The sequence below is a fragment of the Sebastes umbrosus genome, chromosome 12, assembly GCF_015220745.1.
Source record: "Sebastes umbrosus isolate fSebUmb1 chromosome 12, fSebUmb1.pri, whole genome shotgun sequence".
Taxonomy (NCBI): domain Eukaryota; kingdom Metazoa; phylum Chordata; class Actinopteri; order Perciformes; family Sebastidae; genus Sebastes; species Sebastes umbrosus.
In genome coordinates this window covers 24,920,240-24,935,975 of record NC_051280.1, presented here as the reverse complement: position 1 = coordinate 24,935,975, position 15,736 = coordinate 24,920,240, and the positions used below count along the sequence as shown (strand labels likewise).

General features: G+C 42.0%; 2 protein-coding genes across 2 annotated transcripts; one reads left to right on the top strand and one right to left on the bottom strand.

Moving 5' to 3' along the window:
- The first annotated feature begins 1,320 nt into the window (after positions 1–1,320).
- tmem125b (transmembrane protein 125b) lies at positions 1,321–3,331 on the top strand. Its single transcript, XM_037787916.1, has 2 exons — positions 1,321–1,953; positions 2,065–3,331. Exon 2 carries the CDS (start codon positions 2,094–2,096, stop codon positions 2,796–2,798), a length of 705 nt encoding a protein of 234 aa, XP_037643844.1. The 5' UTR covers positions 1,321–1,953; positions 2,065–2,093; the 3' UTR covers positions 2,799–3,331.
- A 782-nt stretch (positions 3,332–4,113) lies between these two features.
- LOC119498036 (leucine-rich repeat-containing protein 19-like) lies at positions 4,114–7,988 on the bottom strand. The gene is made up of 3 exons (XM_037786500.1): positions 7,859–7,988; positions 5,731–5,914; positions 4,114–5,553 (listed from the first exon to the last, which is right to left on the bottom strand). The coding sequence occupies exons 2-3, from the start codon at positions 5,891–5,893 to the stop codon at positions 5,156–5,158; spliced, it is 561 nt and encodes a 186-aa protein (XP_037642428.1). The 5' UTR covers positions 5,894–5,914; positions 7,859–7,988; the 3' UTR covers positions 4,114–5,155.
- Positions 7,989–15,736: the final 7,748 nt, after the last annotated feature.

Here is a 15,736-nt window from a genome sequence, read left to right as displayed (position 1 = left end):
AATGAAATTGTCTGGATGAAATAGATAGAAAGGCAGCAAATACATCAGCATCTGTGATTGTCAAGGATCAACTGCAGGCAGAGGACACATCAGCGCTTTCTACAAACCAAGGACAAACAAAACATGTTTACTGACAAACATCTAGTGAGTGCAATAATGCTTATTGTCAGGGCCATCCATTTAGCCATTTATTCCCTCATTTGTTCATATACTGTATCCTTCTTTCTCTCCTCTTTTTCTTATAACAAAGCAAAACATTTGGATAAACTTAATGGTCGAAGATCATAATTTCACATTTGGCTTCAGTTGATATTTAAAGACTCAAAAGCTGAATTGTACCCTTTGTGATACTATCCACTAGGGGGAGAAAGAGCAGTTTGAGTTCATCAGAAAGTGATCACACCTGCAGTCATAATGCTGATGTTATGGCACAGAGTTTGACTGGTATTAGTTCAGTAAGTTCACTCTGTTGATGGTTTGCGCAGTTTCATTTAGTTTAGTCAAAAGAAAACTGGGTACATGCAAGAACTGGTTATAATGTTACAGGAACCGTTGTGGTGTTTAAGGTATTTCAGTAACTTTTAACTGGAAAGTAGCACTAGTGTCACAGATGAGCTGACAAGCGCTTTCAGTCAGGAGTGAGGGGTCTTTGTTCATACATGTGCCAAGACCTCTACGCCCCCCAAATATTTGAAGTCATGGTGACTACAGGTTTCATTTACATCTTCTCAAAAACACGTTTTGGAACTGCAACTGAAAAGGCTCGGTCACCCCTTAACTTTGACCTCGGGACAGTCAGAAGCAACTGGTCAGTGAATCTGAGTGTCCTTGAAGATGTGGTTTGAAGATAAGTTGGAGCTTGCCCATTTAACGTTTTATATGTTAATATGAAACGCACAGGGAGCCATTGAAGAGAAGCCAGAATAGGGGAGATGTGCTCACGTTGACGTATACCAGTTAAAAGATGCCATATTTAGTAGACAAATGTGAGTGGTTTCAATCTTCTCATCTAACTCTCCTCCAGAAAGCGAAAGTGTATTTCCCAAAATGTCAAACTAATCCTTTAAATTCAAGACAAAACCGTTTTGAAGAAATATTATGTCAGGTGTATTAATGGAAGACACAGATCAGCAGGCCCGTGTCAGGGAGTTTCTCATTCACTGTGGCCTATCTAAGAGGCTCAGCACAGTGTGTGAATGACGCTATCCTTAGGATTACAGACACACCATTATCACTACACGCTGACATCACTCGGGCCTCCACAACAGCAACGCGACACCCCTCCACGGGTCACACACACCACCGCCCGCCTCCCGCAGCACAGTCATTGTGTTCTGCCGGTCAGCCCCATTGTCTGTGTGTGGTGGGGGGAATGGTGGACAATGTCGCCTATCTCTCTGTCCAAACCATGATCCAACACTGCTATTGTGACCCGTCTTTTTTCCCTAAGACAAGATGGTGTTCCCGTGTGATGATATAAGGAGGAGGTGGAGGAGGAGGGGTCCTCTGTTCTGCCTGGCACTAAGGAAGAGAATATGAAGATTAGTAATCTGTGACACCAGTACAGTCACTGTGGTGATCATGAGCCGGCATGTGGACAGGGGACGTACACAACACCCGGCCAGGATGTCAACAACATCATCACTTCTCTACTTACAGTGAGTATTACTCAGTGGAAGTCCCTGCTCCTCTACGGCTGGGGTCCCTGCTGTTTTTCTGCCTCCAGAGTGGAGTCAGGATTCTGAGTTTCATCCCTGAGACTACTTCATTATTGGAAAACTTTCCTTGAAGCTGGATTATTTCTACGTGAAACACCATCTCTTCTACATAATGGAGCAACAAGACCAACCAACTGTAGGATCTTCTAAACAAACTACTGTAATGCTTTGACTAAGGTCGCGTGATGGGATGCAGATGGATGGACAGCAACAGATGACACTCATCTAACACCAGGTGAGTTTTCACTGAAGCTGAGATGAATAACAGGAAGTTTCTGCAGTTATATAGTTGTGGAGAATACAAAAGTAATAGTTAAAATCCTCTTTTTATGCACATTCTTACAAGGTCTGCTTTTGGGCTGGCTGAGCTGTGACATGCAGGCCTTCTACCAGCCCCGCCACGCCATCCGTCACCCCTCAGGTCTCTACCTGGACCCCACCCTGATGCAGCGACGCGTCCTGGAAGATCAAGTGGAGCTGTGGTGGTCCAGAGAGCCACGCCGCTCCCTGCTGTGCTACTGCGCCTCCGTGGCCCTCATAGTGGGCCTGGGCCTCGGCGGCGTGGGCCTCCTCTCCACCACCACCAGCCTGTCCGGGGAGTGGCGCCTCGGGGTGGGCACCACCCTCTGCCTCTTGGCCCTGGCCGTTCTGCTCAAGCAGCTTCTCAGCTCTGCCATCCAGGACATGAACTGCGTGCGCAGCTGGCGTCGGATCGACCAGCTGAAGAGCGGTGGGAGGGCCGACCCGGCGCTGATGTTAGCCGTGGGGCTGGCGGTGATGCTCTGTGGGACGGTGCTTCTCTGCGTGGCCACAGTCGGGAGCAAAGGTCACGACAGCAAGGAGATGATGGTGTCCGGCTTGGTGCTGATGGCTGCTGGGACAGGCATGGCTCTGGCTGTGGTGGGCTACGGCGTGCTCATCCTCCTTAGAAGAAGAAGGGAGCAGAGGAGGAGGATGATGATGAGGATGAGCAGAGCGAGGAGGCTGGGGAGTCAAACCATCAGGGTGTTCAGTGTCTCAGGAGGACAGAGTAGCCAGGCCAGGAGAGAGACGTCCTCCAGCAGGACCAGCCTGATATGAATGGACTAAATGAGCAAAACCACTCAGAGGAAAACGGTCAAAGAGTCTGTGGAAGGAAAGATTTGAATAAATTTGTCTAGCAGATGTACAAAAAGGAAACATAGAGATGAATTTAGGAGAGCAGCTTTAGTCTGAGTTCTTTTGTTCCCATTCACATAAAATTGACTTGTGTTGAACATTATCAAAAGAATACCTGTAGGTAGTTTGTAAAAGAAAGACAGGCTGCTGCACCGCATGCTCTCTACAACGGCTCAATCAATATCATCTTCTGCTTTGTTTTGACTGTTTAAATACACCATTTTGAGACATTTTAGTAATTATGGTTGAAAAGAAAGACTCAGTATGAGTAAGTGGTCACATCAATTCAAAACATCCCTATTTAAAATAGAAGAAAGGCTCAAGGCACTCCTCTGGCAAACAGTTTAAAAAGCTTTAATGGTGCCATTAGTACTGGTTTTTCTTTTTATTTCTTTTCTTTTTAAGTTTTATTTAATTTACTCATTTATTTTGTGTGTGTGTATGGGGGGGGGGTATTTATTATTTATTTATATATATATATATTTTCTCAATTAATGTTTGTTTTATTCATTCATTGTTTTGTCTTTTTGTTTATTATGTAATGTTTGTTAATAATTTCAATGCACATCTTTAAAATTAATAAAAATTTGGGATAGGAAGGTTGGGTTGGTTGATATATATATATAATTTATGATTTCATGTGCTTGCTTGTCTCTTTTTTTTGTCTTGTTTCGCTTTTAGTTCCTGGTATTGTTTGTCTTTTGTTGTTACATATCTGAAATGAGGCATGATATTCCCTTCACAGAGGTCTGTACTACTGATATGCACATGCTTACTAATAAAATATATTTGAAACACAAAGTCAATACAATTTTATCACAAAAAAAGCCTTTAATCAGATAGCTATAAAGCTGGGTATCTCCTTGTCTATTGGACCTTTCTTCTTCTTTAATATTTGTGTTACCTACCAAAGAGCACCTTCGTTACACTTTTTCCGAGCATTTGATCTTTTCCTTTTCTACAAAACATCACTGTGTCGGATATATTCTCTTTATTCTTGATGTTTCTGTTCTCCTCCAATGACTCATAAACTCAAGGTTGGTTAGCTGAATGCAAGAATGACTGACTACTCAATTGGAATTATAAAGAATTTATTCATAAAGTATATTTCCGGTAAACAACTCCATTTCATACCACACATACAAATTCTCAGGTTCCTGCCTCCCATACAGATCGGGGACTTTGAAGCTGAAATCTGTAACTTTCTGCACATTCAGACTCCAAACAAAGATGTTGTTGATTCGCAGCCAAAATATAATCAACCCACCAACCGCTTCACTTAAATGTGAATACTTAACTTACTCAAGTGATTGGCAGGGATTTCTCATTAGCAGGGTACAAACAGTGACTTTAACAGATGGATATACACACAATATATTCATTTTTTAACGAGATTCCAGCCGCAGGGGAAACAATTTTTACTCTGCATGAAAGGAAAAAAGTAGGAATTATCTGGCAGGCAGCATTTTGACTAAACTTATCTTCTTTGGGAAAATAGCTAACACAACAAAAGCAAACATGGCATCTGAAGAAGACCCAGTACAGTCAAAACGCTGCCTGTCTCAACCCAATAAAGTTTATAGGAGCTATAATCCAGAGTGCAGGTCATCTCTACTGCTATCCTGCACCCAGCCTAAGTGTAGCATGGGATACAGCTACTATACTGTACTCAAATGAACTCAAATAAAAGCAGTAACATTGGTCAAAAATTCAATTTACATCTGTTTATACATTTTCATTATTACTTTCATCATCATCATACTATTTGAATTAGCTCATTTTGGACACAAGTCCAGTTATTACTGCAAATTCAGACGTTTTGAAACAACCGTGGCTCATTCTGTTTTCACATTCATCACACATCTACAGTGCTGTGCACTTTCAGCAGTTCCCAAACTGTGGGTTGGGACCCTCCAAAGGGTCACAAGATCATCTTAGAGGTCGCAAAAAGATTAATTGGAACAAGAAAACAAAATTCTGATTCACAAATTTGATCTCTTTTTATTTTTCTTTAAACTTTGAACTTTCTTTAAACTGTGACATCCATAGTTTTGCCTGTCCTGGCCTATGTTAATGATTTAAATCAATAAAACAATAAGATACTTATTAAGGGGAACTTACTCTTCACAGTTCATAGATGTATGGAAGGTGTAAGAGACTGCAAGTAGATTCATTCTAAGGGATCACAAGCCAGAAATGTTCCGAATCACTGCTTTACTGTCAACGGTCAATCAAAATCTCCTCTATAGTGTCATTTTAGTTGTAAACCTTTTATCTCATCACGCTATACTGAACTGAAGATCATCGTCGCTGTCTTCTACCTCTTCCTCCTCCTCCTCCTCCTCCCTCTCCCTGTCTGCCCTGTCTTTCTCACTGGCCTGGATATAGTTGTCCTCAATGAAGCCATCGTCATCGTCGTCCAGCGGCCTCGCAGTCCCTCCCACCCCTCCCATCCTACCCATCACACTGTTAGGGTAGGTCCCCACGTCGTGGCCGTACTGGCTGACCCCGTCGGCCTCCTGGAGCAGGGAGTGTCTGTAGCTCGCCAGGAAGCGATGGAAGACACGAAACTTGACGGCCGTCACGATGAGGAGCGAGATGGTGAGGGCTGTTCCCAGTCCTGCAGCCATATAGGTCCAGTCCAGCGACTTTGGGCTCTCGTCTGGATCGACTGCCCCTAGGAACACAGCAGGGGAAAATAAACTTTATTGCATCTACATGTAGCTATAAAGACAGAGAGGTTCAGCACCAGTGCATTCAAATTGTTTCCTGTAAATGAAGTGTAACAGAGTTCAAAGTTCCTCAAACACACCTGGTTGTAAATAGTTGGATGATGGTAAAGTGTGTCACTTACTTTGACTATCAGTTTTGTTGGTGTGATCTTCCTCTTCCATCAGAAGATGTCTCTGAGCACCTTTGTGTCCCCCGACATCAGATATAGCAGCCTGACGTGCTTCTCTGATAAACGCTGCACTGAGAAAAAACACCACACAGAGGCTGCAGCTCCACCGGCCCATCTCTGCGTTCTGAGGGAGAACCTAAAGAAATCAAATCATCAAGTGATTACATCTACTGAGGATCATAAGAGGCACCAAATTTTAAAAAATTACGTAATTCTGGGTACAAAATCCTATAAAATCAGCAAGGAAACGCGATGCAGCCCGGTCTCACCAAATGACACTGTAATTTGTAAGTCATTTTGCATGCAATAACAACGCCTTTATTGCTTTTGGCGTGTCATGTGTACGTCATGTAGCCTGTACTGACTGCAATGCAAACGCATCCACATAAAGGCACGGTCACACATGCGCCTGCCGAGGTGGTATTCACCTGAAAGTTCACCAAAGTTGACCTCCACACAAATGCGAAGATGCAAATTTGCTTTGCAAAGAGAAGCAAATTTTTTTTCGCCCCTTTCGCTCGCATAGAAGTGAACGGGAGGTGAATATTAATTTCACCTATGTGTGAGCGGGCCTTTATGCAACACTCAGAGCTTGTGACGTAGAATAAAAAGTGAGAAACATGGCATATGGTGGATGGAGGTGGATGGATCAAACAAACGCAGGACTTTCAACCATTTTCTCAAAGTGTTGCTGAGTTATTTTCAAGTTTTGTGACATTAGTGACGTTTTTGACGTTTTTTTCTGTATGTTACGTTGTTTACGTACATATTTGATGTCGTTTTTTTTAGCCCAACCATGATGTTTTTCCTAAACCTAAGTGGTTTTGTTCCCTAAATTTAACGTGGTGTTAAAGTAAGCCTGTGGTTTATAAATGTGTTATCATGACACGCAGAAATGTTGTGTTATTTATACGTCTTCTCATAAGATCGAGTTGGGAGAAACACAAAGAGGGAAATGTGCACTAAAAAGGCCATAACATTGATGAACCTGATTTTAACTTTTTGAACTTGCAATTTTACACATCCGAATAAGGAGGTGATTTCATCCCCCATCGCTTATATTGCATCAGGAAGGGATCTTTTCTCAGCCAGTATGGAGAGAAAGGAACAATCACAGCAACCAATAACTCTCTCAGTGTACATATGGGATTGTCAGTATTGTTTTCAGACAGAAAAAAGTGAATCTCTCCTTTAACGTATGGCTGATGAAACATCGTGACACCTGCAGTGAGGACGACACACTTTATGTTTCATATTTCATGGCCAATAATAACCTTCAAACCAATGTCTAATGTCTAAAACTGACACTGGAATATTAGAGGGTTGACATTATCTGAATGCTCAACGCACATTCAGATTTGATTGGACAAATGGGAGATCTGTAACATTGTTAGATATAAATTCCTCTTTACTGTCCTTTTTGTTTTGTATTTCCTCTCATAAGATTTCCATTTACACATTTGATTTCAAAGATTTGACAAAACTTTAGTTATACCAATCTACATAATGACACACCGTCATTATCATCAATGATCAAAACCCTGAAATATAAGTGCGATAAGTGCAAGAATTTAAAAAAAGCTAATGAAAGAGTAATCCATGAGTTGACAGGTCCCTTAAGCCAGCCAATAAACACCTCTCTTGTGAGACTGGAAAGGACTTTTAAACAAACAATTTGACCTGCACAAAAACATAAAACTGTGTGATTAAATGTTCATACAGAAACTGTCACATGATGTTAGGGAGTTGACTTGCCAGGTCTTGAGCAATGTTCATGATTATAGTCCCGAACTGCTTACTAATTAACTTTAGACATAGCATAAACACACATATGTTCTATAGATGATAATCCAGAGAGCAGAGACACATGTGTGTATCCATACTGTATATTTTGGCTATTTAATTTGAGGCAGCAGTACGTACACAGGTAATACAGGTAAACATGTATCTGGGGATGCAGGTCAGCACACAGTAGCTGTGTCATATGACAACAACAAACCCAATAATATCTACTACATCACAACTTACACAATCTACGACAACACACACACACACACACAAAAAGTCCAAAATAACTTACCTGTACAAAATAGGTTAACTGACAGAACAGGTGTATGCCACCAAGACCTGACTTTTAACCGTTGTTTTCGTCTTCCTCTTCAGCTCCTTCTGAAAAGTAAAGAGACTTGCTGGGCAAAGGTTGCAGGACATACCATAATACCACCCTCCCTGCACCATGCCCTTAAGACTGAGATGTTAATGAGTAACTTTATTAGGTTTGTCATCCATTTTTCCTACTTCTTTCCTTCCTTTTTTCACTGTTCCAGATAGGAGTGAATGCATTCAGTAATTTTATTGTGAGTAATGCCGTAAGGTGCTTGTTATTTCCACTATTTCAAAATAGAGGTGAAGTGAAAATTCAGCAACCATGACAAAGAAAGCCTTTGGCTAAATAGTCACAATTATTGCATCTGTGCTCTGAGGCCAGATAGTGTCACTGTAATCACATGTGTGAAACAAAAGCACTCTACCATAGACTACATGCTGCATGGAGGGCATCTGCATCCATTTACTATTTGTTTGGGGAGTTTACAGAAGATCAGTGAGATCTACACTGCTGTTACTACATTGCTGTTGTTTGTACATTGCTTCAGTGGATTTTTCTCTCATTTTTTTTTTTTTCTTGAATCACCTCCCACTCAGTCAGTGGTGATGACTGCAGGTTGAAAAGCACTGAAGAGACTCCAGGTGGCCTTGGTCTGATTTATGCACATTCGACCATCATCATCTCTCTGATCGTGGGAGGACGCAAAGTGCCTTTAGAGGAGCTCAAAGCTTAAGAGTTATGACACTTGACACTCTCTCGGCACCTCGTTACTCAACCTGCTCTCCTCTTCACCAAGAATAAAGCAATACTTCACAAAGGATCAGTGGCAATTATTGAACAGTGAAGTGGAGGTTTGAGCCTTCAATACTCAGAAAATACCAGATAATATTCTGTCCATGGCTAATTCATATCTTGGTCTCAGACTTGATTATTGTAACGTTTTGTTGTAAAACTTCCCTTCATCCATATCAGATCAGACTTTAAGATCCCTTCCAACTGATCTCCTTAAACCTTATACTCCAATCAGGACTCTTTGCTCCGTTCTGTCCCCAGAGTTAAATTTAAGTCAGCCGGCTGCAGGGCACCCTTCCGCTGGGTTTAAAGGTACAGTGTGTAGGATTTGGTGGAATCTAGTGGTGTGGTTGCAGATTGCAACCAACTGAGTATCCTTTCGCTCAGTCCTCCCTTTCCAAGACGGCAGTAACGTGATCCTCACCATAATAACACTACTTTAGGAGCAACAGAAGTCAGACGGCGGCTGGCGGTTTCACGGTTTTACACTCTGCACCTCACTTTACCGCCGTTTCACAAGCGTGTCGGAGAACTATGGTGGCCTTCAGGTAACGTAAAAGGTTCTCTCTAGAGCCAGTGTTTGGTTTGTCTGTTCTGGGCTACTGTAGAAACATGGCGGAGCAACATGGCAGACTCCGTGAAGAGGATCCGCTCCCTATGTAGATATGAAGGGCTCAGCCACATGCGCGCTCGCGTGTGGCTGAAGTCTTTCCTCCTCTACCTGCTCGCCTTCACTCAGACAGCGCGTGCGTTCTCGCTGTCTCGCTCCACCTCTAAACGTGAACGCGCGCTCACTCCACACTGCAGAAGAGTTAGTTTAGCTCTGAGAATATCTCCTCCAGACCAACAGAGGTTTCCTGTGTCTTGTGAAGTGACGGGGCTCCGCAGAGAGAAACGCTATCGTCTCCGACCGGGTGCCGGTGTCTCCCCTGCTCTCTCCGGCTGCGGTCAGGAGGTGATAACGTTACTCGCTACGGAGCCACGCTGCTTCCTGGAGGCTGAAGCAGGAAAAGCCAACACTTGGGTCAGCATTGATTCATGGAGAGACCTTCGTCTGGTCAGCTAACATTACTGCCAAGCAGCTGAAATATAGAGTGATATTGTGGTTTTAGCTGACTTGTGTCTCCTCACTGTATTGAGCGATGCTCGTTCCTCCTCCGTGCTTCCAAAAAAGTCGGACAACCCTAAGAGAAAAACGACGTAACCCGCCCCCTTTTTCTGCCCTCTCCTCCACTTCAAATAATTAGTTCATGGTCCCTTAGTCCCCAGTCTTCTATCTACTTAATGAGATGTAAGAACAGAAGCCTGTCAGCGTTTCCTAAATTGTGTTGAATGCATTAATACTCCATTTGCCAGCGCATCACATTTAATCACTTCCTTGTAAAAAGAAATTGATTTGCCATTTGCCAGTAGCCCATTAACTTTGTGGTTACGTACTTTCCAGTCAGCTGAATGAGATTTCCAATTTAAGTCATTCCATCCAGTTTTTTTTCTTGAAACAAATACACGTCTGTGTGTGCATTTTTATCGTATTATATCTTATTATATAGATTTTATTGGAGTCTTATTTGAAAGAGGTAAAAGTACTTTGACATATGGCTGATCCCAGCAGTGGTGTCAAGAATGAAAATGCTCATTGCTTATTAACAGAAATCTGAAAAGAGCATTATGGCATATTCATTCACATTTACCACTTGACAGTTAGTTAGTTCTCTCATCAAGCTAACATAGCTTATTAATATGTAGACATCTCTGCGTAGTTTGAAGCATAATAGATGCTAATGGAGGCTCTACAAAAGTTTGCACTCGATGTGCAGATTAGTGTGCAGTAAGAACCATCCAATTATAATTCATAATAGCTGTTCTCATTATGCACATTGTCAGACCTGGAACTGAACAAAGTGTCTTCGATGCTTACAAACCTGCAGTGTGCTGGAACTTGTCATTAAAGGAGGAGACATTGGATTACTCATGCATGTGTCTGTATTAAAATCCTTTATCTTACCTAAGAAAAGAAAGCCAACATGATTGTGTAATGTTTATTACATTGATGAAAGCGGTTTTGTTGTCATTGTCATCCCTTTCACTGAATCTTCTTACACCACGTTATATTTTCAGAAATATTTCCTGCCGTCTTTGCAAGGCTCTGCCTCTCCGCAGAGAAAGATCAAGGAAAATCCAGCACCAAATCTGACTTTTAAGTCTCACTGACCCGTCTAATCTTTTCCTATTCAACTGACATGGTGGCTTTAAAGCGAAGGGCAAGAGAAACAAAGGAAGCCTTCATCATCAGAGTTGCTCAACTGGCTGCGTTTAACACAAACACAACCAACGCCAGCTCGGCAATGGAGAAACCTTATGATAAACCAATAAAAAAACAAAGGAAATGTATTTCTTTCGGCTTCCTTTCATCTTGTTAGAGTTCCACAGCACCTCACATTGTAAATAATATGAGCTTTAACATCTTTGTTGTTTTGCTGCAACATGGAAGTCCATCAAAGGAACGGTAGCATCGCTGCATAATAATAAAGCTGGGTCTTTTGATTCAGATTTGATTGATGCTCTTTCAAGGACTGGGTCAATGCACCACTATGTACATTCATGTTTGAAAAACACTGCCATCAAAGGTAGGGAACCCCCGAACCCCTCGGTCTTGTTTTCCTCCTACATTCATTGAAACGTACATGTATGCTACAGCAGATTACTGCGCACACCTTCGTGCTGACATTTACGAATGAGAAATTTAATTCAACAACATAATACGTGAGTACAACAGAAACTTAAATCCTCTAAACATTTAACAAGCACTCCAGAAGTTAATTATTTAACATGTACAGACATTTATGAACATACTGTTAAATGAGGCCCTTTCTACTTTGCTTTAAAGTGTTTCACTTTTTGCAGCACATTTTGACAGACACTGTTGAAAAAAAGAACACAAGTGTTGACATTCAAAATTGAGGTCAGTTTCCATATAACGATTACACAAGCGACATGTATTCACAAATACAAGACATGACATTTTGCATGAATGTATAAATGCTTAAGGTACGATTCTGGGTTACAAAAACAAGGGCACTTGAAAGTTCTGAGAAGGAACCGACTGTTCAGTAGATACAGAGCCCAGTGTGTTCAGCCCAGTCGCCTGAAAAACATGTTGGCATTGTACGTTTCTGCAAACCCTGGATACGTTGAATGATGACGTTTTTGCATTCGGTCAGAGCAAGCGACGCAGTACAGCGAGCGACGCACAGAGCAAGATCTGTAGTATATAGAGCGACCATTATTACAAGTTACGTGTTATAGAGTGCTACAGGAATGAGTCCTACAACCCAGAAATGAGTTAGCATTTTAGCACTTTCAGTTCCCTCATCTGGAAGTCAATGGGTTTTTAGTTAGATGCCTGAAATAAGGTCTGTGTTTAACACAAGCTTCAGAGATTTTAATGTTTTTTTCACCGACATAAAACACATCAGTAAATATCCCACTAGTGAATTTTTAAGCCTATATGTGTCTCAAAAAAGCCGGTTGCCAACAAGTGACTAAATGAGACTACTAAACGTCATCACACCGACTCGTCCGCCTTTACAGCCTCATGGTTTATACTCAGGCTCATGTGACCGTGGTGTAGTTTGTTTATAGCCTAACGTTAGCTTTTTACTTCTGGCGATTGCATTCACACTTCAAAAATCATAAAAGTGGAGTTTTTTTGTGAAGATCATCTTGCTGAACAAAACGTGTAAGTATCATAAATGTTTGTTTGCCAAAGAGCTTATTTTCTGCAATAATCCAAAACCCAATGGAAAAATCTCGTTTGCTTTTTGTGGAGGGAACCAGGGCGATGCTAACTTCCTGGTTGGCTTACAAAAATACATCATCCCTGGAGCACATCTTGGATGTATGTATGAAAACTGGATACAGTGTTGGAGGCAGGGCCTCATTCATTGCTATGAAAGTTGCTCAGTGGTGCATGAAGCAAAAAAAGCTTGACTTCAGAGTATAAAATTACCCGGTTCATCCAGCGATCTTCCGCATCCATTGGGTTCCATAGAGTGGGTACACAGGAGACCGCTGTCTGTGTCCCATGTGAAACCAAAAGCAAACGTTGACTTTACAGTTGTTATATAAAATTACATAAGGAAGGCCGACATTCAACATATCCCTTGGTTTGCATAAATGTACAATACTAAAAAAAATTTCCGGCGACTGGGTTGGTGTGTCTACAGGAATGCAGCCTTGTGATCTCTTTTTATATAAAGCAGCACTGTAAAGCAATCTTTATCTTCAGACAAAAGCTAAAAGGCTGCTGTAACATGCCCTTATTGTTTTAAGACAGATTTAAAAAAAAAGATGAACGTATCCTTTAAGTTGTTTAGTTTGGAATCATTGAATAAAAGAGACTGAAAAAAAAATCCTTTTAGCTCAGTGGCACAGTGGTCAGGGCACAGTGGTCAGAAAGCTTTATGATTGTCCTGAAAAACATCCATCTTTACACTCGGTGTATACTGGTAGGCTGGCAACGTCCATTGTGCTTTTTCGGCGCTACTTAGAAACTTGCTGAAAAATAAGGAGCATGAGATGTTCTTTTCAACAATCAGCAAACCTGTTGTCACCTACACCTGGAGCACAACGTCAGACTGAATATCCTCAGAGAGAGAGAGACGGCAGCTCAGCTGTTTTTCTACAGTTTCAACCACGGACTGTCTCAGAGGCTGCCTGGTATCACACACTATACCTAAACGACAAGAAAATGTCATTTTTATTGCCTCCCATCGACCCAAATGATGTTACAGAAATTATTCATGAAAGCTTATTCTCATCTGCCGTCTCAATGCGTTAAAACGCACAGCGCTGCGTTGGTGGCAGCTATGAAATACAATCAAGGAAGTCTGAGCAGCAGGTGTGTGAATTTGAAGTCACCAGACGCCTAAACACTGCACATAATACCCTTAGACAAGATTTTACATCTCAGAAATGATCAAGGTGGTACATTATCTTTCATCACCACTGGAAAAGCTGAGCCAGGTTCAACTTTTCTCCCAGAGAGTCAACATCGACACTCCCTCCGCGTCACCGGACTGGGCTCATTCAAATGAATGAGGGGGCTGTGTTTCTTTATGCACAGATAAGTCTGTCTGAATGCGGTCTAATATTTGGTTAGTTTAAGTAACAAGCACCCCGATCAATTCAGGCAGAGCACTGAAGTCACACTTATATTAGCTGATTGGTATCAGCTGATGGATTCATGATCATAATCAGCTGACTAGTAACATCCAATCATATTCATGCAGGAGTCGAGTGGGCCAAATGGTGCCTTCAAATGAAACTTGTGAGCTCGTGTACACGATATGCTTGGCGTTCAAGTGGTTAAGTCGTGAGAACACCGCTGCTAAGCAACGGCAATATTAACGTTACTGTCGGCGCCTAGAACAAGCCCCCAGGAAGAGCGCTGGTCGTTGATGCCAATTATTCTTAGTGGCCAAACGGTGGTACTACAACTTCCATGTCCGTCACGTGATGCCATTGTGCCCAAAAAAGACTTTTTCCCATAGACTTACATTAGGAAAGAAACGTCTGTAACTTTTTTTGAGGTGAATCAACTTCCCAGTAAGAACACTTGAATAGCCCTTATTTAAATCATTAGGTCCTAAAAGCTGCAAAACGCACTAATAGCTGAATCCGGAGTTATTTCCCTTCCTCCGTTAATGTGAATGAGACGCAGACCGAGGCTGGAGCGAGGGCTGGGAGGCGGAGTTAACAAGCCGTGACGACAGCTTGACGTTGTGACCCCCGTGACCGAGCCATGTGACCGAGCACCAATGGGCTCCATGGGCCCAATGGATGCGGAAGATCGCCGGAAGATTCGACTTCTATGGACTCGGAGCTTTCAGAAACTTTCATATGGACTCTTCTAGTGAACACGGTAATCAAGACTCCATTTGAAAGCACCAAAACTTGGCAACATAAACATCATAAATGGGCTCCTTTGTATTTCCTGTTGCAATGTTTGATGATGCAGCAGCTGACAGGGAGTAAACTTGGACTAAAGCTGTTGCCCCTAGCAACAGAATGGCATTGAAAAGGTCTTTAACTTGGCGCCTATCATTGTCACTCTGTTAATTATGCTCATGCCAGCTGCTGCCACAGCTCCACCGCCCTTTATGTGCTTTAATGTTGGTATTGTCGATTTAACTAAGATTTAGTTTTAGTTTAGTTACTGTAAATACGTAAACCCTCGCAGGGAGGTGTCATGGGTGGTTGATTGTGCTGTTGGTTTTGTCGTGGTATCGGTCATTGTGTGGATCATTTGTTATGGTGGAGTTAGAGTATCGTCATGGCACCAGTTTTGAGAGAAATGTAGTCCGTCATATATGTCCTGAGAAGTTTCTTTCTTTCTGTACACATGTTTAAGTAAAAAAAAAAATGTGATCACAAAAAAAGATTTAGTGATTATCTAATTAGTTATTATTATTCTCTCAACAGAATGCTTGTTGTGACTCAGATTATCATGAGAGTACCATTTAAAGCTGCAGAGGGTAGAATTGGAGCAAGTATGATTAAAAAAAGTTATTTTTATAAAACGGTCACTATATCCTGACAGTAGTGTATGAGACAGGTAATATGAAAAATATCATGTGCCTCTGTGTCCTCTGGTGCTCCTAATGGCATCTGCAAGATTTCACAGACCGGAGGAAAACAACCAATCAGAGCCGAGCTGGAGCCAGCCGTCTCTGAGCAGCTGTCAATCACTCGCGGACTACGTTCAAACGGTCCAACTAGGCAGCGGTGATCAATTATGAATCAATAGTCTGTTACTGTGATGCCTATTTCTCTCCTCAAATGTTTTCAGAAACATTTTGTAGTGTACTGTTTAGCTGTAAAATGAGAAAGTTTGTGACCCAGCAGCCATGTTGAGATCAATGGAGGAAATACCAATCACCGCCCACCAGCAGGAGCACAGCCAATAGGAACGCTCTCTCCCTGAAATAGATTTTTTAAAGCCTGTAAACAGAGCCATGAGGAGGTGCAGAAGTCTAGTTATCTCTCAGAACACTTGAA

Excerpts from the sequence above, each read along its gene's own strand:
- tmem125b (XM_037787916.1), top strand. The coding sequence starts at position 2,094 with ATGCAGGCCTTCTACCAGCCCCGCCACGCCATCCGTCACCCCTCAGGT.
- LOC119498036 (XM_037786500.1), bottom strand. The coding sequence starts at position 5,893 with ATGGGCCGGTGGAGCTGCAGCCTCTGTGTGGTGTTTTTTCTCAGTGCA. Across the intron at positions 5,554-5,730 it reads CAACAAAACTGATAGTCAAA|GGGCAGTCGATCCAGACGAG; the intron begins GTAAGTGACACA and ends CTGTGTTCCTAG.